The sequence below is a fragment of the Bactrocera neohumeralis genome, unplaced genomic scaffold (genome assembly GCF_024586455.1).
Source record: "Bactrocera neohumeralis isolate Rockhampton unplaced genomic scaffold, APGP_CSIRO_Bneo_wtdbg2-racon-allhic-juicebox.fasta_v2 ctg49_3, whole genome shotgun sequence".
NCBI classification, from domain to species: Eukaryota; Metazoa; Arthropoda; class Insecta; order Diptera; family Tephritidae; genus Bactrocera; species Bactrocera neohumeralis.
This window is the reverse complement of record NW_026091970.1, coordinates 372,395-397,882: the sequence shown is the minus strand read 5'-3', so window position 1 is coordinate 397,882 and position 25,488 is coordinate 372,395. Positions and strand designations below refer to the sequence as shown.

The 25,488-nt window shown below is 38.2% G+C and overlaps 1 protein-coding gene across 4 annotated transcripts in view; it reads left to right on the top strand.

The window, feature by feature from the left end:
• The first annotated feature begins 6,465 nt into the window (after positions 1-6,465).
• LOC126767264 (uncharacterized) overlaps positions 6,466-25,488 on the top strand; it is a 37,912-nt gene continuing 18,889 nt past the window's right edge. Inside the window, exons 1-3 of one of the 4 annotated variants that reach the window (XM_050484829.1) lie at positions 6,466-6,916; positions 12,553-14,155; positions 24,565-24,691. In XM_050484829.1, coding sequence (XP_050340786.1) covers positions 12,758-14,155; positions 24,565-24,691 — 1,525 coding nt within the window. In that variant the 5' untranslated portion in view covers positions 6,466-6,916; positions 12,553-12,757. Of the gene's footprint in view, positions 7,562-12,552; positions 14,156-24,564; positions 24,692-25,488 lie in introns of all 4 variants that reach the window. The other 3 variants (XM_050484827.1, XM_050484826.1, XM_050484828.1) reach the window with 3 other exon arrangements.

Below are 25,488 nucleotides of genomic sequence, written 5' to 3'. Positions count from 1 at the left end.
TAAATCCGATCACTGTAACACTTTTTATAAAGCATTGAATAAAGAGCAAAAACGCGGAAGGGATTTGACAACCAATAGAATATGTGGGAACCTCATCAAAGTTGTATAGAGTGATCCATTTCGAAGTTCCCTATTTTCTTTTTAAGAAAAGACACAGAAGTTTCAAATTTAATGGAGCATGTTTATAATTATTCAAAAGAACATTTACTGGCATTTATTTCTTGAAGATTATCGCTTTCAAATGTTTGTCGTGGCTACGTCTGAGATGGTATTGAGTCCAATTTTCGATGACTCGTTCGAGCATTTCGAGTGGTAACTGGCGATTGACACACGTGATGTTTTGTCTCAAGGACTGAATCGAAGCGTGATTGACTGCATTGACTTTAGACTAAAAACGGTGTGATATCACACGATCTTGGTGCCTATTATTTGCTCATTGAAGTGTTCTTTCAATAAATCTATTGATTGATGCGATGTGTGAGAAGTGGCGCCCTCTTCTTGAAACCAAATGTCGCCGAGATCACCAGCTTCAATTTCAGGCATCATTGCTTACATACCCATTGAGCCAGAAATAAGCCTCATCGCTGAGCAAAATTAGACTCGATAAGTCAGTTCTTGCTTAAGATGTGTTTTGTACAATTTCAATTTAAGATCTCGACATAAAATGCATCAATTCGTTCCATACGTCAGTTCGAATCGCTGCGAACATATACTTTACATAAAGTGAATTTTAAATAAAGTTGAACGATTTGGAAGCGTTGTTTAAGCGTAAGACTTTCCATGATGAAATGTCAAGCAATATTGAACAAAATTAACATGACAGATTGACACGACTCATGCGTGATCTGTCAAAAAAAGGCTATTGAAACAAAAAAGTAAGTTCGGGTGTCACCTATTGGTGTGATAATCCAGATTTCATTATTCGTCATTTAAATATTTTTCAGCAAAGCTTTATATTAGAAGAAGGCGTGGTTGTGAACCGATTTCACCCATATTTCGTACATGTCATCAGGGTGTTAAGAAAACATTATATACCGAATTTCATTGAAATCGGTCTATATCCGATATTACGCCATTTTATTTAAAAAAGCCTGGATGCGCTTCCTTCTGCCACTTCTTCCGTAAAATTTAGTGTTTTGACGTTTTTTATGAGTCGGTTAACGCACTTTTAGTGATTTTCAACATAACCTTTGTATGGGAGGTGGGCGTGGTTATTATCCGATTTCTTCCATTTTTGAACTGCGAAATGCCTTAAAAAAGGGCTCTGTAGAGTTTTTGACATAGCTATAGTAGTTTCCATACAAATAATATTTTTAATTTCCAAATATACCATGCGATCCTTTTGCCAAATTTCACTTTAATATCTTTATTTTATGACACAGTTATGTGTTCGATTCGGGCCCATCTTCGACTTAAAGTTTGGAAAAAGTACGTTTCAATGATATCTCAATTTTTTTTAAGTTATGACATTTACCAATCGGATTTCGACTCTACTCGTCGCCCTGATCACTTTGGTATATATAACCCTATATCTGACTCTTTTAGTTTTAGGACTTACAAACAACCGTTATGTGAACAAAACTATAATACTCTCGTTATGCAACATTGTTGCGAGATTATATTTCCTTTGGACCAGCCTTAAGGTGGATGTTGGATATAACGAATATAGGAAGTTTATTTCAAAATGGGAGGGTGCGTGGGAACCTTATCACACTGACATTACCGCTGGTAATTCAATTTATATCCGATTACGCCATTTTATTTAAATGCGACCAGTTGGTTGTGCGATTGGAAACCTTAATTTTTTGTCATTCCATAATAATATTTTTAATTATACCAGTTTAAGCTACTTATACCAGTTATTTGTTCGATTAGGGTCTCGATAAAAGTTTGGAAAAAGTAAAGAATTAATTTTTAATTAAGCAAGTATATGCCATTTATACCAATCGTCCGTTCAATTCGCCCACTAGACAAGCTTTAGCGAATGGTAGACAAAATCTATTTCATTTTGCCTTTTGTTGATATTTTTACCAGTTGTCATAACAAAAATTTCTAATAAAAAACCTGCAGTGTAATTTATAATGAAAATCCGCTAATTAAATGCGAGATCACACTTGGTAAATAATTTTTCATATAAGATGTGTCTCTAAGGCATATAGAGAGGTGTGCATTTTGTCAGGTACGCATCTGAAGCTGAATGAAGTTTCTGGTACAAAATACCTTCAACAGTTACATAACTCTTTGATAAGTGCGGATATGATTGTATATAGGAATGTGGATTAAAACGAATTTTAAAGAAATAAATCAGAAATACATATAAACAAAGATTTGCAAGAAACAAGAAAAAATATACATATATACCATATATGTAGTATGTTTATGCTTTCCATATTGTTTTGCTTTGACCAAAAAATTGCATACTTCCAAAGCGAGTTTCATGCTCTTGCTTTTGTGGTGTGAGAAAAGTCATAAATATATACGAAAGTAATTTGTAACAGATATCTCGCATTGCATAATTCCACGTAATGCAGTGCGCTGCGAAAGCAATTCCACTTTGAACTGAAAAACATAATGTTCTTGCCGATTTGCTCCCTCATAAAGGCCATGCCGACGCACTTAAGCATGCAACACGTTGGGTTTCTTGGGAAAAAATGATTAATTCACCGGTGTGCGTGTGTGTGTTTGTATGAATTGCATACCAACTGACTTTAAAGTAGTGCCACAGCTGTGGCCATTATTTGCCCAGAAATACTTCTATGGCGACTTTTATGGTGGAAGTGAAAAAGGTGTTAACATTCCCCAAGATTGCACGTGCGAGTTCAAAGATAAGTTCTATGGCGGCATTATGCTTGAATCATTTTATTATCGCATATGTTCCTCTATCTCTATTACAATAATTTTACTTGTCAGAACATATGCGTTCACATACTTTTGTAAAAATTTCAAATTCCAAAGCAAATTTTTTAATGGATTTATTACCGAGTCGGATTCTTATTTACAGTTTCAGAGCAGCTCATTAAGCACTGTTGATCATACAGTCGAGGAAAAAAAATCTAAAAGAATTTAAAAATTCTTTGATTTTGAAGCAAAAATTGGCCGACGACTAGAAAAGTGGAGGCAAGTTTTTCTAACATCGGTTATCTTCAGTTCTTTCAGCTGATTTTATTTTAAATTTATTGTCCATATCGAATTTTTGAGTTTTCAGTAACCAAAACTAAATCTGTCGAACAAGTATCTGTCTCAAGTCTACCTTCTGCGATCTCTTTTAGAAACATATCCTAACAATAATTCCCAGTGCCTACTTTTTTCACCAAATATCAACGAAAACATATCGAATCTATGATTAACAGTATGTGTTTCCATATTTTTCCTCCGTTATCGTGAATGGTGGAAACTAGACTTAGTACATGACACAATTTTTCTATTTTCTATTCTCTAATAATAAGATCTAATGAATCTAACGGCTTCAACTCAACCATGTGTAGAAGTTCACACAAGTGCGGAAATTTCTCTGAGCGCCATTTACTTGGGAGTGGCCAGAAACGATTCTTACATATGGCTCAAGCAGCTCACGACCTCCGGTCTTATACCAAGTATCTTCTAGGTAGCCAAAAAAGCATCCGGTGTCTACGCCAATAAAGAAAAATAATAATGACACTCACTTAATTTTTTTTAGTACTTGTTATCGAAATTATTTCTTAACCAGTGAGGTAGACCATTAAAGAAACTTGTTGAATAAGTTCGTAATAAAAATTCCATAAATCTATCCGGAACCTAAAATTTCCAAAAAACAAAGTATTTGCAACTTTTTTTGAAAACTGTTACTGTAGTCCGTATTAAGTCTCAGACTCAAGCTGGGAACTTCGGAGAAATAACTCTAATATTTTAAGCCTAAAGGTTCGAGGCTCTAATGTGCGGTATCTAGATGGCGGCTTGCGACTTGATATCAAAACATCAATGTTCTATCCACCATCTGGTTCCAACAGGAGGAACAGCACGCAAAACCAACACTTTATTAAATTAACTTTTGAAAGACGATTCTTATTTGAAATTGTGTTGTGTTAATTGGGCATTTCAATAAGTTAAGCTTTAATATGAAATTATGATCTTAAAAACCGAATATGCATATATAGGTGTCGAATGAAAAGTCCTCGGTCTACCATAGTAAAATATATTTTTTTGGCAAAATTCGTATTTTTATTCAACATAGTTCCCTTGAAGCGAGATACACTGATTATAACAACTCTCCAACTTTTCGATACCTTTTATGTCCATTTGTCCTTTGCTTCAAAATAGGCCTCAGTTTCGGCGATCACCACTTCATTCGACGAAAATTTCTGCCCAGCGATCATTCTTTTGAGATCTGAGAACATGAAATAGTCGATAAAAGTCAGATCTGGAGACTACGGTGGATGCGAAAGAAATTCGAAGCCCGATTTATGGATTTTTGCCATAGCTTTTACTGACTTGCAGCACTATGCATTGCGTTGGTGAAACAGAACTTCATACTTTTCATTGCGGGCGTTTAACGGCGACTTCGTCTCGGATGGTCCAATAAAGCTATGCAATAGTTGCTATTGATGTCCCTTCGTTTTTCAAGGTAGTCAGTAAAAATTATTCCATGTGTTTCCCAAAAAACAAACGGCATAACCTTGCCAACAGACTGTTGAGTTTTTCCACGCTTAGGAGTGGGTTCATCGTGTGCAGTCCTCTCGGATGTTCGTCGATTGGACTTCGGGGTGAAATGTTGGAGCCATGTTTCATCCATTGTCGCATATCGATGCAAAAAGTCGTGTTTATTACACTTAAACATCTCCAAAGACTGATATGAAACATCAGCACCTCGTCGTTTTTGGATAAAAGAGGATTCGCGCGACATCCACTTTGTACAGAGCTTTCTCATACTCAAATATGGTATCTTTAGAGTGCCTGTAATCTCGAAGAACTTTACTTTTATGTCATACAAAATTATTTTGTGTACTTTTATGATGTTTTATCGGTAGTCACCACTTTTAGCCATTCACTGCGTTCGTTGCTCATTTCACCACGTCTAAACTTAGCAACTGGTTGATTTGAGATAGTCGTTGATTTGAGACAGTGTCCGGAAACTCGTCATCAAGCCAAGTTTTTGCTTCAACTGTATCTTTCCGCTCAAAAAGCAATATTTCATCAAAACACGAAATTCCTTTTCATCCATTTTTTACACAATAACAAAAGTTGCTTCACTCAAAATGACATAATTCACAAAATAATGACCCGACAGCTGTCAAATTAATACACGCGCCTCCTGAAGGTTAGGGCTAACTAAAAATCATAAGGATTTAATTCTAGTAGCGCCATCTATATGCCTTTTGATTGACTCGTTATTTTTCTTGAGCTGAGACGCTTAGAGGTCTCTTTTAGTTAATTGCTTTTTATGAGAAAACTTTTACAGCCACAACTGAACATATGGAACACTTACCATATGTCCAAATCAAATAATAATAAACCAAATCATAAGATTCAGATCATTGCCTCGAGTCGAAAAATAATTGAGATATTTGGCACGTATGCCAAATATTGGAACGTGATATTTATTAAGTAAGTAAACGAAATTTCAGATTGGTTGTAAGTCACCATTAATGATGATCGACATTGAATAAATTTGATGAAATTGATCGTTTTGACGGCGAAATCACGATCACACAGAAATAAATACCGAGCATGTAGATTGAATTCCATTTCAGCTGGTGGGGAATTCCTAATAATTTTGCTTATTTATGAGTAGATAAGGAATTTACATGAATATATATGTGTATAGATGAATCCATATTTATATATATACATGTACATACATACATATATACATATGCATACGTACATATAACCATATTGACGTGGAATAATTAAAGGGTGTAAATGCTCAAATTGGAGCAATTCAATACCGATTCATTCATACAACGACTGCCGCAGTTGAACAGATGGTCTGATGAGCTATCAATAACACACATTCAAAAGCGCGCATGTACATATGTACATATATATCGTAACTTCATTATTGAAAAATATTTTGCAGGATTTCACCAGCGACGTTAATTGAATGAAAAAAGACAATGCCAGCGCAACAGCTGTATCCACACGCCCTTCGACGGCGGCGGCGCAACGCAGAGAATCCAGCGAAAACGCCCGAAAGAGTTAAGAAAAACTTAAATAATGCGAATGTTGTTGGTGATCATCGTCGTCGATGATTATAACGATGACGATAATGATGATCATAATGTTGATTATGATAATGATGGTGATGCGTCAACTGTAAGCACGACGGCCAACGCAAATAACACACAATATTCGGCGATGACGACGACGCTGGCGCTCATACCGGCTCCGGCACTAGCTGTGTATGACGCCGGCAACGATGGACGACGACGACACGATCAGCAGCAAGACTGCTAGCTGCCTGCCAGCTTGCGGCAACACATGCGCCGTTGCGACAGACACGCGAGAACAGCGAGCGAGGCAACAACGCGTACAGCGGATACGGTGGAACGCTTAGCGAAATTCGAAATTTATTAAACAAATTTTCCTACACACAAAATACTACATTTCGAGCGTTCAGATTTTTTACGAAGTGTGTCTGTTGCTTATGGCACTTGACCAAGACTGGGTGACTAACGTATATTAATCGGTATTTTTATTCTGTTGTCGAAAGGATCCAAAAATCGTACGGCCAGCTGTCGGGGCTTGTCAGACGTGTGCAATGAAAGTGAAAAAATAATAGATGTTTTTTTTTTGTTTTTTGTGCTGTGAAGATTCTTGCACGCGATGTGAGCAATATAAGTGCGCTATGTGACGGTATGCGAACGCGTCGATCCGCAGATCTGAATGTGCCGGTTCACAGTGCGAATTCGAGCGATCCGCGCAGCTGAATGCAAAACTCGTAAGCAACAACTAAACTGATCGTGCCGATTAAAAATAAATAAAGCAATATTGTGTAGAAAACAAAAAATTAAAAAGATTGTAGAATGCGGTGAACTTCACCTTAACGTGCAATAAATATCCGCACACACACAGGCGCACATATAGGAATTTGCATGTGCATCAGCTTTGGCGAGTGAACTTGTTCTGCGTTATTATTATGAGTGAATTGATTGCAAAAAGCACATACGTATGTATATAGTGTTATTGTCGATGTGTTGTTGTAATTATAGTGTGTCTTCGCAACGCACAACGAGTCTGTGACAATCAGGTGGCCAGCACGCGTGGTCAAATTGGCAACGTATGCCGCGGCTATATTTGGATTTCCCACCAACACACGCTGCCACAGTGGCAACTGACGGCCCATTACAAATAGATAAAACAGTTTGAGACTTGCCGAAGATGCCACTTGGTCGCGGTGTCCACGCCGCGTAGACATTTCATAAATAAGTGGGCGTCAAAATGTGCCTTGACGCGTTCTTCGAACTTGGCAACCGACTCGATATCAAAGTGAAAAATTATAATAAATATTTATGTGTGTGAATGTGAAAAGCGCGATGTTCCATAAATAAAAGAGCACCGATAAAGAACAAAAAGGTTGAAAAAAGTAAAAAAAAAAAAAATAGAAAATGAATTTTTTTTTACACGAACGCTTATTAGAATTTTGTGTATACACAAGAATGTGGTCCAATTATTATTATCACGAATTATTCCTCAGAATAGTCTTCCGTTGCTCTATTTCTTTTCCTTCGTCCGAAACATGCGCTTTGTCTTTCAAAATAGTCTCCTTTTGCTACAACTTTTTAATTCTTCCGAAAAATACGTTTCCTTGAGACTTTCAATAATTCTCTAGTTGATCGAAGTAGATTCCAACTTGTGATTCCTAGAAATCAGTGACCGGCCCCCATTCCGGCTGATAATTACAGCTTTCGATTTTTTCGGAGCAAGTTAGGCTGGTTTAGTCCACTGTTTCGCCTGTTCTTTGGTCTCTGGTGAATACAAGTGAATCCAAGCACTCAAACATGGCTGTGGCCGTCAACAAAACATGCATCCACTGGTATAAACCAAAGACTAAGAACCAGAAGTAAACTTTATGATTCCTAGAAATCAGTGACCATCCCCACTTCCGGCTGATAGTGCAGTTTTTGCTTTTTATGGAGCAAATTCGGCGGATTAAGTCCCCTGTTTCGACTGTTCCTTGGTCTCTGGTGATCCAAATTTTGTCGACGTTGAGAAAATCACTCAAAAACTCCTTCGGTTAACGCTCAGACACTGCTGACTGCTGCTGGTATAAACCAACGACTAAGAACCAGAAGTCAGGTCAAGATAAACAGCTGAACCCTCAGCATTGCGGGTGGGTTTATCACACTTAGACTGTTATGTTCAATATCAGTTGAATATCAGCTATCGACAAAACCGTCCTGGACTTCACAAATCTGCTTAGCTGTTTTATTTATATTTCCGTTATTTCACCCGGATGTTTAAAAGTATGAAATCCGAGGTGTTTTTTCCTTAATCTAGTAAAATGGTAATCTCACTGCATGCATTCCGATTGGACAATGTACAGTTAGAACTCGTACAACCATTTAAAGATTGACCTTGCTGAGAACGAAGAGTTCCCTGACCCTCTTACTATTTTCCCGGGGCCACAAGAACATTAAGACTGCAGAGCTGCTGAATTCCGATCGGGCAGTGTTCAATTAGAACTCCTACAATCATTTATAGATTGAACTAACCGAGACGGAAAAGTTCTCTGAACCGCTTACGATTTACCTTAGGCCAGGAAAAACCTTACGACTGCACAGCTGCTGGTAGTCAAACACCCCTTTCTGATTCGCGCTCAGAGGCCCAACAGTTCAGTACTGAACCACAAGAAGCCACCGGAGCTCCTACCCGTTCCCATTCCGCAGTTAATGAGACTGAAGTGCCTGTCTTAGCAAACTCATAAGACTTACAATTTCCTACAATATTGTTGTGGCAGGTTCCCAAATCAGTTTAATCATCAAATAGTTCGATTTTAGAGACTAGAAGTCTTGGAGGAATCTAAAGACTGCACAGCTGCTGGTAGTCGACCAGCGTTTGCCTTTGCTCTGACGACAGAGGCCCAACAGTTCAGTATTGAACCCCAAAATGAGACCGGAGCTCCTAATCGATCTCATTTTGTAGCTGTTGAAACTGAAATACTATCGAGCTGATAAGACTTACAGTTTCCTGCAATACTTTTGCCGCAGGTACATAAACCAGTTTAATCATAAAATAACTCGATGTTGGAGATAAGGAGTCTTGTCTCTCAGTCGGCAAACTCAAGGTAGATATCGCTTTAATATCACTTTGAAGGAGGCTGCACTCCAGAGTTCACGAAACGAAAAACTACTTCCGCTTGCACTCAAACATTGCTGTAAAGTAATCTCACGGTAGCGCTTGCAGGCCGAAATGGCTGTCGAATAATTTATGAAATATTTGACCCACGAGGTGGACTGAAATGCCTCCTCTCCCAACTATTTACCGCACGTTAAGTGGGTAGTCTCTGTCAAAACAAGATAGTGAACTTTTGCCGCGTTATCTTCCGAGGCATCCGCTTCGGCCTGGGGGGTTCTCATCAAAAAACGACGTGCGGACGAGTTGGAACCGGTTAAGCCAACATTTGATGTGCATTCTTTGATTTCACTGCGAGATTTTCCCTTTCAAAAGCAAGAATTAACCGAGTTTGCATTTTTCTATTTCTATAAAATCCGTGTACTTGTTCTCTTCCACAAACAAAACAAAACTACGAGTTCAATTCTGGTGAAACTATGTAGGTGTACTACACGGTTGTAAATTTTTTTTAGTAATAGGGAGGCTAAGTCATAACTGGACCACCCTCGTAGGAATAACGCACATATGGCGCCTGCTTTTTTGTTTATTTTCGCAGCTTTTTCTCTGCCGCTGAATATTAACAGTTAAATAGATAAAAAATAAGCCCGAACTCCGCTATTTGACATCAAATGAGTGCATAAAATATTATTTATAAATTTTTGGTACAAAATATTTCCCAACAAATGTTGGCACATGTTTGAGTGCTCGAGTCAATAAATCGAAAACAAGTCACACATTTTGCATTATCACCGCTTGTGTCATACTAAACTTGTTCTACTTTGTCGTTTATACAAAAAATAGTCTAAAGGCGTTATATACAAATTCATTATACCGATATATTTATCTTGTTGGGCGTCTACCGCTGCATGAACAAACACCTTTCAAGAACCCAGGCGCGCTAGAACATATATAGTGTTCCAACAGCTAGAACAAGTGTTATGTATATACATAAGTAATGTATGAATAATTATAAGCTCATCTGAATGCGCCATAAACAACTTCCAAATGTTTTGATTATCTAATTGCGTGTGTTTGTCGGCAGCGCGCCGAAGATCCCCAGTGCGTTAATACGAGAGCGCAAAACTCATTAATTGGGTCAATCAGCAGCTTCGCAGGCATTAGCCTACAGTCAGCCAAATAGCTAGCCACACTAGCGATAAAAACTATCCATTTGTATTGCTTAATAGCGTGCTAAACGCAAACTGGACGCAACAACAACAAGAACAACAATAGCAACACTGACAGCTGACGGCTGACAGCGCCTCTGACAAGGCAATTAATAAGGCGAGACTTATGTGTGTACAAACAAAGCAAACGCGTATGCAAATATTAAATGTAGAATAGTAGCCTCTAAAAGTCCACAGAAAGATTGACCGAGCGACCAACCGACCGACTGAACGACCAACCGATCAACCGACGACGTTAGACTGTAGTCATATTTTATAGTAAGTAAGTATTAGCCGGTGGTAAGCAGTAGCGCTGCTTCACCAACAGCCAACAACAAAAACGTTAATCAAGTGCTGGTAATTGGTGTTGTTAGACATTACTAAACATTGCCTTAATGGCTGCCACTTAGCAGTATTTAACGGCTGCTGTTCCAGCATCGAGTCTGTATTTTCTCGTCGGCCTAATGGTTTGACCGAAACAAACAGGCCACAAAAGAAAGAAGGCTTTATAAAGTGTATTTTCGAACTGGAAACGCAGTGAAGTGCACGAAATTGATACAAAACAGGCACAACATAACGAGGGCGGTGCGTTAGGTGCTTAGTATACAAGGGTACGACGAAAATTAATGAAAAAGTTTCATTTAGTTCTTAATATAGTCGCTTTTTAGCTCGTTATTCTTACTAAGATTCATCAACTACTGTAAGTCAACTGAAAAGTACGTTATCTGAAGGTCTGTAAAGCAGATCTCCATTGTAGTGCTTTCAGCATAGTCGCCTTTTAGCTCGATACTCCGATACTACGGTCTCCAACTTCTGTAAGTCGATTGAAAAATCTGTTATCTGGAGGTCTGTAAAGATGATCTCCATTGTAGTGCTTTCAGCATAGTCGCCTTTTAGCTCGATACTCCGATACTACGGTCTCCAACTTCTGTAAGTCGGTTGGAAAATCTGTTATCTGGAGGTCTGTAAAGTTGATTTCCATGGTAGTGTTCTCAACATAGTCGCCTTTTAGCGCGATAGACCGATACTACGATTCTCCAACTTCTGTACGTCAATTGAAAAGTCTTTTCTTTTGGTCTGTAAAGTAGATCTCCATGGTAGTGACAACCTCTAAGTTCGACTCAAATTTCTGTCAAGAGAGTGACTTTTCCATGTATTGAAACAAAACGCAAACGCACCGAGCCAAATTTGGAATAGGGTGGATCGGTAGCCTAGTTCGACCCATTTATCAGTGGCGACGGTGGTTCTGTGAGCCGGTTAGACGCCTTAGTGAAAGAGCACCCTTTTCTTTGCCGATTGAGATAGTATTTTCTGCAAATCGGTATCCAGTCGGGCAAATAATTTAGCATAATAGAGCTCTGTGAACCTTTTCTCCGTTTTCTAAAGGTAGTCGATGTAGGTTACTATACAGAGAGTGTTGACCAGCTTTCTGTTTCAGCTTTTCCGTCCAATATTTCATCATAGTAAAGTTCTGGGAACCCTTTAACCGTTTTCTAAGGGTTGTCAATGTAGATTACATTTTATGAATCTCAAAAAGTGGTGATCAGCTCTCAGTTTCAGGTTTCCAGCTGATGAAATAGTCTTCGCTTTCAGTTTCAGTTTTCCCGCTGTTGAGATAGTCCTCACCTTCTTTTGAGCAAATTCGTTGTGTGAAGTCCATTGCTTCGACTATTTCTTTGTCTTTGACGTGTAACAGTGGATCCAAGCTTAGTCGACGTTCATGAAGCGACTCAAAACTCTTTCCGATTGCTTCATAGCCTAGTTATAAAGTGGTCTTTCGGTTGCGCTTGTTTACGGAAGTGCCTGAACGGCCGGCAAGGCTACATACTTAACGGACAACACTCGTTTATATCTCTCGTATGTAAATTTGAACTCACATCTTAGTATGTGTACATAGCTCATCTATACAGACTGCCCAAAGGAAGTCTAAAACACAAAAAGAAGAACAAACATAGGGACACACAGACTGACAGACTCACACACAAACACACGAATCATTGAACCGGTATAATGTAGTTAATTTTGACATAAAATGTTCTTGGCAAATATTTAATCTGTACGAACTGTATCCATTTAGGCGGCTTATGTACCTAGCGAAGTGAATGGTGTACGTCAAGTGGCAGCTGGAAGGTGTGAAAAAGTGAAAATTCTCAAACCATTAAAAGTGTAAAAAGATAAAAGTGAACGAAACAACAATAAAAACGTACGAAGTAGCGGCAGAAGAGTGCTGCGCGTTCAAACGGTATTTTCCGCATTAGTAATTGCGTGAAACGCCGAGCACAATGCAAAACCTATTGGCTGTTGTTGTAGTGCTAACCTGCCTGGGCGTGCAGATTGCACAGCCATTAGCCACCAGCTATGATGATGAGGCGCGTCGGGGCCTGGAATTATTAGAAAATGAAAATCTAGTGCAGCAGCATCACGTGCGGCATAGAACCGCACATCTGCGCACAGCACACCACAGCCGCCACAGACAGCACGCTGACGTACGTGACGCGGCGAAAAGCGAAAGTGCCGCGGCGGCTGCTGTTGAATCAACGACGCCAGCGTTGCCGGATGATGCAACCGAAAGTATGTACTTACAACGTGGCGCGCACAAACAACAACAACACAAACTACGATTACAAATAGATCTAGATAATCGTCTACAACAAGAGCAACAACAAAAGCATAATGCGCTGCACACGCATGCGCATCATAGGAACGCGCAAAAGTCAAGGACTACGACAACGACGTCCACTACAGAAGCGACGGATAATGACACCGAAGCTGTTGTGGATGCCAGTGAAAAAGAACTGGTTAAGCCGACTTGGCCGCCTACGAAACACAACGAACACACAATTAACGCTGATGAGGCGAACAAAGGCACGCAAAATTATTATCATCAGCCGATAATACGCCAACAACAGCAACTACAACAACCACAGCAACATCAACAGCATCATAAACACCACAAACTGCAGCCAGCGGCCGATTTGAGTCGTACAAGCGCAACGCCGATGACATCTGTACCTCATATAATACAAGCTCCAGCAGCAGCAGCACCAGCAGTGGACTTGCCTGTGAAGACGCACAATAATAAACTCGTGCACGCAAGCAGTCAAATTAACGTAGACACTGATAGCAACACTACGAGCGCCGCGTTGCTGCATGCGCATCATTCAACAGTAGGCGGTCTTAAGGAGCGCATAGCGCTTGCCGAAACGCATGGTGCTGGGCTCAGGCTCACGACCGAAAACACGTCCAATGACAAAGACAAGACAAGAGATTATGAGGATGATGATTTGGAGTATTATGATTACAATGCCGATGATGATGAGGCGAACGAGTCGAATGCGGAGCAACAGCCACTTGCTGTGCCCGATATCGGTTATGGCTACGGTTATGACAGTGGCATTGATGGTGGCATTGAAGATGTCGAGTGGCGGCCCGCGCATGTCACAAGCGATTATTTGAGAACGGCACATCATCAGCAATTGCGGCATAATCAAGAGCAATGGCAAGCGCAAATGCAATTGCAAAGGCGTCAGCATTGGTACCGCCAAGAGCAACAGCAACAGCAGCAGCAACAACAACAACAATATGAAATCGAACACTCGCGGGTGGCACGCGATCATCATCGCGTACAATCGGAGGAGTTGCACAACAATCATTTGGCATATGACACGAGCGCGGATGATGTAAGTCGAAGTTAAGTTTAAGCAATGCAATAAAATGGTGTTTTTTATTGGAATGCCGTCACGACATTCGCTTTAAGCCTACTTAGATCCATTGAGGGGGTTCAAAGCAAATCGTTGTGCATACTTTGTGCCCACACGAAGTATTAAAGTGTTTTTAGCATGGACATGTGTATAAAAGTTAGAAGGGAGCAGACATAAGTAGCTATTTTTAAATCGCCTTAGTGAAATGCCTTGCGGTGAGTTAAATTTTATGTAAAGCACCACAGCTTACAACTTGTAGGAAATGTAAGCTCAACGGGTCAGTCGACTATCCTTTCTTCTTAAAGGTGATTGCTACTTTTGCAAGACGAGGCAGTATGAGCTGTCGTTTGTCAGATTTTAGTCTGAAGTATAGCAGTCTAGTAGTGGGTTCAATAGGAAAAATACGAGGTGTGTTCAGAAAATAAAGTGAAGTTTAAAATTTTGCGGGTCTGGAGAGTCCTAATTGTTTTTATTATGTTGATATAATCGCAAACGTCCAAAACAGGTCTATGAGTGGCTTATTGGCCTACCAGATTAAGCTAACCTAACTTATGTTGATATAATTTCACTGCGGTACGATAACATTTTCTGTTGTATTCCTTGCTTACTTTTTCTATAGCAGCTGCTAGGGTTATACGTGTTTTTACGAGCTTGACGATTTTCGTTTATTAAAAGCACACACTTCCTTGCTTGTTCCTGAATTCTTGGACAAAATGAATACTGTAACGAGGCCTCCATATGCGCCAGACACGACTCTGTTGACTCCGTCGATATCTTCCATCTGACAAGTAGCTTCTTGGGGAGACAAGAACGTGTGCAAAATTTGAGACTGATATATAAAAAACTCAGTGACTAATTCGCGTATATACAGACAGACAGTCAGAAAGAGATAACATGGCAAAACGATTAAGCTCTGCTGATCATTGATCATATCTCCGACGTTTCCTTCTGGGAGAGTGCCAACTTAGTGGCACGATTAAAATACTTTTCTCAGGGTATAAAAATATATTCATAACTAATTAAAGTTTGCTATTTTAATTACATTTTAATTATACCAATTTAATGCATTTATACCAGTTGTTTGTTCTATTCGCATCCTCTAAGTTTCTAGTTCTGTAAACAAGCATGTTGTCAGACTATTTTGTCGTTACTTGAGAGCGAAACAGCAAATCTTGTTCTGGGTATATACAAGTACTATACACTTAAACAATAAAGTAAATAATGTGTGGGGCTATATTTTTTTTCTAGGGCAGTTCCCTGCTCTCATGCTTGAGACATCCTCTAACTTATTGAAAAAATTTATATATGATAAGGAAAAGAAAGATATTCAATACAAGAAGAGATCCCTCGTTAAAGTTGGTATATCTATTTGCTTATGAAAGTATATATACTACATATATGTATATTATACCACATTTTGTTCAAGTCGCCAAAAATCTATAAAGGTTATAGATAAAGAGTAAAGTTAAAGTAAAGTTTTACATATCTGAACAACTTATTTTGCGCTTGCTTATTATAAAAAATAATTTAAAAAAAATTAGTAAGTTTAGTTTTGATAATTTTATGAAACTGGATTTAAGTGTGTCAGACGCAGAAAGGCTATGTTTTCGAATTGAGAAAAAACTACTGTATCAATTACAGTTGAGCTTCCCTAACTTGATTCACCAAAATCCACAAAAAAACTTCGACTTACGGAAGGAAATTTGTATGAAACTTTACTTCTATTGTCAATTCGAGAGTTCGAGTTTTGGGGAAATTCAGGTTATAGAAGTATGAGTTATCGAAGTTCAACTGTATTTTAAAGTTATAGGGGTATATTTAGATATACTTCAAGGTCCCATAGTAAGAAAAAAATTAAATTTTTCGTTTTATATGTGATCTGCTGTAGTGATTCCAGCCTTCTCTTTGAATGAAACCCAAAAAATGTCTTTACTAGGAGGGATTGTCCGTTCATTGACCTAAAATAAAATTTAATTTACACCCAAAATATTGATGGCTGAAAAGTCAAAAGTAAATTTTTGATCGGATCAACAAAATGGTAGATCAATGTATGGAGAACTAAGTAGGTAGTATATACAGAACATACAGAGCATATTTGAAAGATTTAGTTTTGAAAGGAAAAAACAACGTGCTTTAAAATAAACTGATTGAGCTGATTTAACTGGCTGCACTTAAGAATCATCTTGATATCTTCTTTAATCTAACATCTATTACGTATAAGAAAAAATTGCATTGGGTTCGAGGACATAATGATATTCCTGACAGCTGTAGAGCAGAAAAGCTAGCCCGAGCAGGCTTCCTACTATTAGACTCCGATAAAGAAGGAATATATGTTTCTGCCTGTAGCCTTGACGATGTTTCGAAACATATAAACTTTTTGAATTGATGAACTTCATTTGGAGTTCAGGGTGATTCAGAGGACATAATAGAGTGAGTAGCGAGCAGTCCCTAGTTGCTATCAGTTAGGGGTTAACATGGGTTTCCTCGGGTAAAAAACAGTATTTTTTCAACAATTTTTTTCTCATATAAAAAATGAAATATTTTATTGTCAAAACATACACAAATAACAAAGAAACTCTGAAATTTTTGCATAAGTTCTTACACGATCATCTAAAGTGAAAAAATACGTGTTTTAATTAAAACCTTAACTTAGAACTTGGACGAAGGAAAAAAACTGAAAAACTGGCAGATATTTTTACAAAAAAAAAAATTAAAGTTTCAGTGAAAATTTCGCGACTTTTTTTCAAATAAATGTAATCGAAAAAAATCCATCGACCAAGTCTTTATGAATTGTATCTCAAAGGTCTGTATAAAATGTCATGAAGATCGGTGTAGTAGTTTTCGAGAAATCTTGCCAACCGACTTCAAATATACAGTTTCGAGAAAAATTTGTTGAAAAACGGCGCACTTAACCTAGCTAGACTCGAGCGCATAAGCTCTCAAGGCTGTATTTCCGAAACTATTAATCGAATTAACTTGAAAACTTAGAACAATATTCTAGAGGTTTTGTAAAATTTAATATAGATAGATAATAAGAAAATCGATTTTTTGAAACCCGTAAACCCATGTAACTCATTAATTAGAGTGAGTGGAATTTTGTTTTGTTGGTTTCAGAATGAACCTCCTAAAATCCTCGGTCGTACTTACTTCCCTAAGAAGGCTGTAACAGAAAAACTATTTCAGTTATCGATTTATTTTAGCATGTTATTTTTAAAAGAATAGCTATCGAAATTTTAAAATAATCGGTTTATTTAATTTTCATACTAGGTGTGCGCTTTGTATTGAGATTTCATATCGAAAGTAATAGTTCGTTTACTGCCCTTTTATAATTTTAGTTCCAGCGGCAGTCGAAGTACTGACTATTAAATAAATACTATGTTTACAGTGTCAAGAAGTCTGTACCTTTGCAACGCTCCGATGTACATACATGTGTATGTATGTACGTAATCAAAGTTTTCACACTTTCATGCGATTTCTTTTGTACACAAGCAATATAAATGTCTGTAAGTATGCACATTTAGATACGAATGCCTTTGAATGACGAGGCTATTCTATTCTATGCCAAATGCTTAAATTGCTTCCCACGCTAATTTCTGCACATGTTTTCGCATATATTTTCGCATTATCACTGTTATTATCAGTATTTTTAATTTTCATAAGTGCCATCGTTGGCCCAAACAAAAGTCTTGTTTATGCCACGCCAGAGCATTGTTGGAATGTATAAAGAACGGCGCGAACGAGGAACGACGAACGCGTAGGTGTTGCGCGCTAGTGGGCTGTGACAGGCGGTGTGAAAAGACAGATACTGTGGCTTTTAGCAAAATTGCGCGAATGCGGCCATTTCTACTCAAGCGCAGAGGTGTCTAATAAGTGCGTTCGCAAACATTAGGGTTTGTCTTATTATGAGGAAAAAAATTGGTTGACATTAATTGAGTAATCAGTTGGTGTAAAGAGTTAAGGCAGCTTCATTTTTCTTCTAGGATAGATATAATGATGTGGAAATATGCTAAGCCGCAATAGAAAACCCCGCTGAATGCAAAAAATTGGCTTATGAAAATGCCACTGTTGGGGCGTACCCAAATACCCATGCTTAAATAATCTGGTAAAAGTCGACAACGTCGTGTCCTCTCTTTCCTCTTTTAAATGTCAGGCCTCTAGTATTTTTCCTAGTTCACCTTAGTATATCATACATACGTGATAGATGAACAGGCTGAAGTATGATTTTCAATTTTTACCCCATTTTGAGTTTAAACAAAAATTAAACGAAGTATGTGAACCAATTTTCCGAGGAGTGAAAAAACAGACAATGAACCATACAGACCTTTTTGTATGTGTGCAACAAAAAACACCCGCAACTAGCCGCACAGTAACGCTACTATTAAACACATTTTCCAGATCTACCTCAAGAATATTAAATTCTTAAAATATCTGAATGGGCATGTGGTGTTTGTCGTAACTTCGAACCCATGACAGCAAACTTATGAGGGTGTATTGAAAAAATCTACAACCCTTTATCAACATTTTTTTCATATAACCTCAAAATGTATGTGTAAAATTCAAATACAGTTGAACTTCCATAACTCGAAGTTCTCCATACATCGATCTCTTGAATTTGCAATAAGAGTAAAATTTCATTGAAATTTCCTTCCATAACTTGAAGTCTCTCTCGAAGTATAGTATTTTTGTGGATTATGGCGAATAGAGTTTGTTAAGTTCAACTGTATATAAGTTTTTTGGTTTATTATTTGTATCTTGTACAAAAAAAAATGCTTCAAAGAAATGTCTAGTATACATAAGGAGCTCTCTATCAGCTCCAGCTACAGACTGAGACAGACTGTCTTTGTGATAAGACTGGTGTGGGTTCCACGCCACAACGGAATTGCAGGAAACTGTAAAGCTGATGAGTTAGCAAGAAAAGGCACCCAGAACCGCTATCGGTAGAATAGGAGCTGGTCGGAGACCCTATATCCTCTTGTGTTCTACTACTAGATAGCTGGGCTTCGAGGAAGCTTGGTCAGGCTGTCGAAAAAGCCTTCTGGCTCAAGATCGATCGCAAGAGATCTAGTGATCTCTTTGCCCTCAGTAAGGATAGACTCTCCCTAGTTTTGGAGCTTTTAACGGGTCATTACCCTATTGGCGTCCACGCAATAAGGCTGGGAATCCAACCAGACGCCATCTGTGGAAGCTATATCGATGAAGATGAGGTGAACACAGCTCAACACTTCCTTCTTGATTGTCCCGCGTTAGAGAGGTCAAGACTTAAACACTTGGGAGCAGCGCACACCTTTAGATATCCCTCCAAGTTGGCAGGAATGGAAATTAAACGCAAATTTTTATTGACTACTAAGCGTTTTGCTAATTTATAAGTTCGAACACAGGAGTTCTCCTTTCTTATGGCCCCACAAAGGACTACCACGTGCGATCTTTGATCAGCCATCTAACCTAACCTAAGAAAAATTTTGTGTATATGAAAAGTCTAGCTTCTGAGCAACCGTGGTTCACGTTTCTCTTGTTTTTTTTTTTTTGGTAACAGTAAAAGTCTATCATTTCCTGCGGTACTTTTCACAAAACATCACCTGATCAGCACAGATGTTTCTTAAATGTAAGTGTTGGTTGGACTCGCCTCACTCACAACAAAAGCTCATATTACATTAAAAACTCATGTAACAGTACCAATAAATGCTTTAAAGATGTCAAGTGTATATATGTATGTATATATGTATGCTACAGTTACAGTTATGCACCTATAAGGGCAATATCCTTATAAGTAACAACAGGTTGGTTGTGCAATTTTCTTTTTGAAGATGCTGGCTTGACTTGCACTTAAGTACATACATACTTACTTACGCACTTACAGACTCATCAAGTATATATATGTATATGCTATGTATGTGTGTGTTCGCAGCCTTTCTCCGACGCTTGGCATTTCGGAATTGCCGACCTAGAATCTCAATAAGTCCTAAAATTGCCCTATTGTGTTTCATCATCATTGCTACAACAACGAAACCAACAAAAGTAACAACAGCAACTACAACAATCAGAAAAGCCAGCGCCTATTGCAGCTACGGATGTGCATACATACATAAGTATGTGTGTGTATAAAAAGAATTGCAGCCAAAGAATGCCGTCGATTTTTGCTCATTGCTGTGGCAAATCAGCTTGTTGCAATCTTCGCAATTTACAATGTTAATTGCTGTCGCGCACTTTGCTGCACTTTCCCAACTACGCTGCACTACTACTCGGGCGGGCGTCCATCAGTTACATACGTCGCCTCGTCGTCCTCGTCATGCAGCGCCGCCAACCGGAATTTTGTGCCGTTGACGTTCGCCTGAGTGTCTACAGCAATTACGGCGGTGCGTTGTGGCCCCGTTTCGGTGGCCGTATGGTAAAAGCATTAAGCGCTGCAGCAAAAGTGAAACCAAGCAAAGTGTCCAGTCGGCAAGCTGCTTCACAACACACAATCGCACTACATACTATGGATATAGATAAATCTGTAAGTGTGCGTGTGTGTGTGAGTCGGCTCATATCAAATTGCCGCTGTGGTCCATGTTTAACACAGCTGATTGCATCCTATTATGAGTTACATCAGCCTGCAACATAGAATTTACTCGATTCTAGGTGATATTTAGGGACTCGCTACTGATTATTATCAAACTTGTTTTGCCCACCAGCCAGCAAATTTGTTGGAAAAGGCGGCGCCAAAATGATTGAGCAAGACTAAGGTGCTACAATTAACTACTTGGACTAATGACTTGCATGGATATATGCGATGCTGGTGGGTCTGCATTCACAAATGTGTGTATATATATGTAGGTATGTATGTGTATACGTATTATATGCGATATTCATATATACAGTGTTGCCCAACATTTCTTGTAACGAATTGCTACACTGTCGAGTAAAATGTAAGAAGTTAACAATATTGCAGTTTTTATATAATTCGTAAAAGCCACATGTACCGTAATCGGGAGGTATGGATATATATGGCATATACGAGATGAGCTGAATTCCACGTGACTATCTGATGGTCCAACAGTTACATCAGTAAAAACAAGGTTATAGCCGAGTTTACAACAGCGGCCCGTCGCGGTTTGCCGGCAATTGGAGATTCCAGGTGTAGCCAGGTCCTTCTCCACCTGGTCTTTCTAACGGAAAGCTGCTGCGTCGAATACTCTCAGAGCTGGAGTGTTTTCATCCATTCGGACGACATGATCTAGTTAGCGCAGCCACTGTCTCTTGATTCGCTGAACTAAGTATGTCAATCTCGCCGTATAACTCGTACAGCTCATCGTTCCATCAACCGCGGTATTCGATTCGGTTGCCAACGAGCAAAGGACGATAAGTCCTCTGCAGAACATTTCTCTCGAAAGCTCGTATGATGAATCAACGTCATCAGCTGTCCCGTCATGACTCTGCACCATATAGAAGGACGGGGATGATGAGTGACTTGTAGATAGTTTGGTATTGCTTCGTCGAGAGAGTACTTTACTTCTCAATTGCTTAGCCAGTCCGAAGCAGCACCTGTTAACAAGAGTTATTCTGCGTTGGATCTCGAGACTGACGTTGCTGTTGGTGTTAATGCAGGTTCCGAGATAGAGAAACTTATCTATAACTTCGAAGTTATGACTGTCAAGAATGACGTACAGCTAAGTCGCGCGTGCGACGACTGTTTGTTTGATGACAGGAGATATGTCATCTTGCCTTCGTTCACTACCAGGCCTATTTGTTTCACTTCTTTATCCAATATGTAGAAAACAGAACTAACGGTGCGGCTGCAAACATTTTATACTCTCGCAAGGTATAGTAATATACCGGATTTTTATAAGTTTTTTGGGATCTAAGGCAGGTATTGATCTGATTTCACTTATTTTTGGCACAATGGCATACTGTTACCACAAAAATATGCTCCCCGAATTTCAATACTAAAATTTGTAGACTGACGTGCCCTGTAAAATATTAGAGATATTCATATACTGGTGTCTACCTAAATATTTGGTGTCTGGGACAATGAAAAGTCATAGTCCGATTTCTACATTGAGTGTTAGGCTAAATACCTTGAGGACACTATTTATGAAAGTTTTAGCCTAATTACTTCATTGATGTTTAATTTGTACAATAAAGTGAAAGAATAAGATGGAGCTTAAAAATTGGTTATATGAGAAGTAGGCGTGGTTGTCAACTGATTCCGTTCATTTCAATAATATGAAATAGAAATTATAGGATAACCTCACACACCAAATTTGATTGAAATTGGTTAAGTAATTCCTGAGATATAGGATTTCACCTAAAAGTGGGCGGTGTCACGCCTATTATCCAATTTGTACACCGGCGGTCATAAAACCCTTCCCTTCTTTATATTAGGTATATGGGGGCTCAAGGAAGTATGTACACGATTCAACCCTTCTTTGATACACAGAGTAAATATTATCAGAAAACGATTCTCTCTGAGTTTCAATTGTATTTCTCACACATTGACCGATATTTTCGGTCAAAAGTCAACTATATATATACTGAGCTCCATATTTTTGAGCTCCACTTAGGAACTTAAAACAGTTTTAGTTAGATTTGGTCATAAGCTGGCATACTTTATTGGAATTATGAGTGCAAAATTTTATCCCGTTCTATTAATTACTTCTTGATTTGTGTACAGGAACGTGAAAGAATCAAGTGAATTTAATTTTGTGTTATATGGGAATTAGGCGTGGTTGTTGTTAGATTTTGCCCATTTTCACACTGTGATGTGGGAATATACGAATAATCGGTCGGGTCCTGAGATATGGGGTGTCACCAAAAAGAGGGCTGTGCCACGCCCATCGTCCAATTTTCCAACCGGCTCCAATAAAGCCTTCCCACACCGTCTCGGATACCAAATTTGAGTTTTATACCTTAATTTAGTCCTTATTTATGGAACTTTATAGGTTTTCGGTTAATGGCGGTTTGTGGTCGAAATTTTTTTTGTACCAAGGAACCTGCATAAAATGTTTCATCGAGATATTTCAATTTTTACTCAAGTTACCGCTTGCACGGACGGACAGACAGACAGTCAATCGGGTTTCAACTTTCTTCGTCATGTTGATCATTTATATATATAAGTATATAACCCTATATCTATCTTGCTTAGTTGTAGGTGATTCGTGTAACCGTTAGGTGAACAAAACTATAATACTCTATAGCAACTGGTTACAAGAATATAAAAAAGAGGCCGGCATTGATTGCCGGAACTGTCAGCAGACCGATCAAACTCAGATCCTAGTATAGAAAACTTTTTATTTGATAAGGTATCGTCACAAAATTTGGTATATATTGTTATCATAGGTGTTACTGTAATCCCCGAATATATAGCTACTGTCGATTCGTCAAGCTTTGCAGTGCGGCGAATCGAACATAAAACTGGTTTAAATGCCGATATACAATAGATAAAAAGCAAGCGTTTTTGGTGATAACTACATCACTGTACTCTGATAACTTCCAATTCCTGTTCAAACTCGTTGTAAGCGAGCAATATTCAAGATCGCCAAATAGAGAGCAGATAAGTGGCGAATCGAAGGCGGTCACTTTTCTTTTCTATTTAAAAGCGGAGCCAAAAATTCCGCAGACAAATTTTATTACTTTAATGACCTTATGTAATTATACAATGATACAGCGGACATTTTCAAAAAGTCTACTTGTGTGTGTATGCATGTAACATGATCCCACCGAAATACATACATATTCAAGTATATGTTTATGCATAAATTTACGAACGTATCAATATCAAAGTGTTAATAAAAGCTCATTAAATCAATGAAAGGCCTAATTAAGAGATTTATGGAAAACCATACGTTACTCGTTATATCATGTGCCATGGTCCCATGTGTAGCATATCGTTGAAATTTAACGCGTTGAAGACAAACCAAATTATAATCAATTTAAGAAGGAAATGATTACGATTTTTTTATTGATTTTCAATTGGGTATTTACTGGTAGCTGCGCTGCAATGAAGAGCCAATACGCGCTTTATGACTTTCATTTCAGGCCTCGTTCATGGCTTGGAGTATGGAAGAAAGTCGAGTGGCGCATTATTTTATAACACATAACAATTTTGAAATCGTATACTTGTTTATATAAATGGAAAATTTGGTATTTTAACAATTGTATTGTAGTTATGGACGTAAAAATCTTAAACCAAGTATGTCTCAAAACGGTCACAATTTTCAGTTAGCGGCATTTTACGTAAAAGTTCGAAAAAATAAAACAAGAAGCACTTTATTTAAATAAACTACTATTATTTATAAAACAACTTCACAAATAAATTCATATTCAATATTTTATAAGATTTTACCACAAACCGATCACAAATAAAGTTCGTTTTTTAATTTATAATCTTCTTTCTCGGCTTTATTTTGCAGGAATATGCTGATGATGAACCTGACAGAGGCTCCAGGGAGAGAGAAGATATATCAAAAACAAAATTTGAGACCTTGGGTACACCAGAAGCTGTGCAAAAGGAGCACAATGCATATGTGCAAAGTCAAAGTAAGTATGAAACGCTAAAAAAGAAGTATACGCTGAATAAATAAAATATATAATACTTGACAAAAATTGAGAGGAAGATAATCTTTGAATATACTTATGAAAATTCGTAACCAAAGAACTGCCTATGTGACGTCTTTGAACGACGATTATGAACGTCGGGTCCCTATCTACACATTATTTTCTTCAAACTTGCCCATTTCCGCTGTGATTAGTTCTAACGTTCTACTGTTGGGGTTCAGTCACTATATATGTACATACATTAGGGTGCTTTTTTTGAACTATTAATTTTTTTCAGTCCCGTCACGAAATTTCCTTGGAAATACCCTAAAAAAAATTCCTGAAAATTTTAGCCCTTAATATTGTATTAACATTAAGAACTGGACCAAGGCCTATAAAAATTTTCCATAGAAAATACACTACAATCGTGAGTTTTTATCTTTAAATTTTATTAAGTATTTTATGGCATCGCTTTGACTTTAGACGCACATTTCTCACAATTGTTCTCTCTACAAAAGTGTCCAGTACAACAAAGTCGTAACTCACACCGGCGAGGTAGTACGGGGCTCTAAACCCGATTTTTCCAAGAATTTCGTATTTTTTTGTATATATCTCGTAAATGACAGGAGCTAAAGAAAGAATTTTCACGACAAATTTGTAGGAAATTTTATTTGCTATGAGAAAGGTTCGAGATCAAAATCTCTATCATTAATACTTCTCGAGATATTCGGCTTTTTAAGTATGGCAACCGAAAATTTTTGGCCCGAATTGGCAGATATGGACTTTGACAATATATGGAT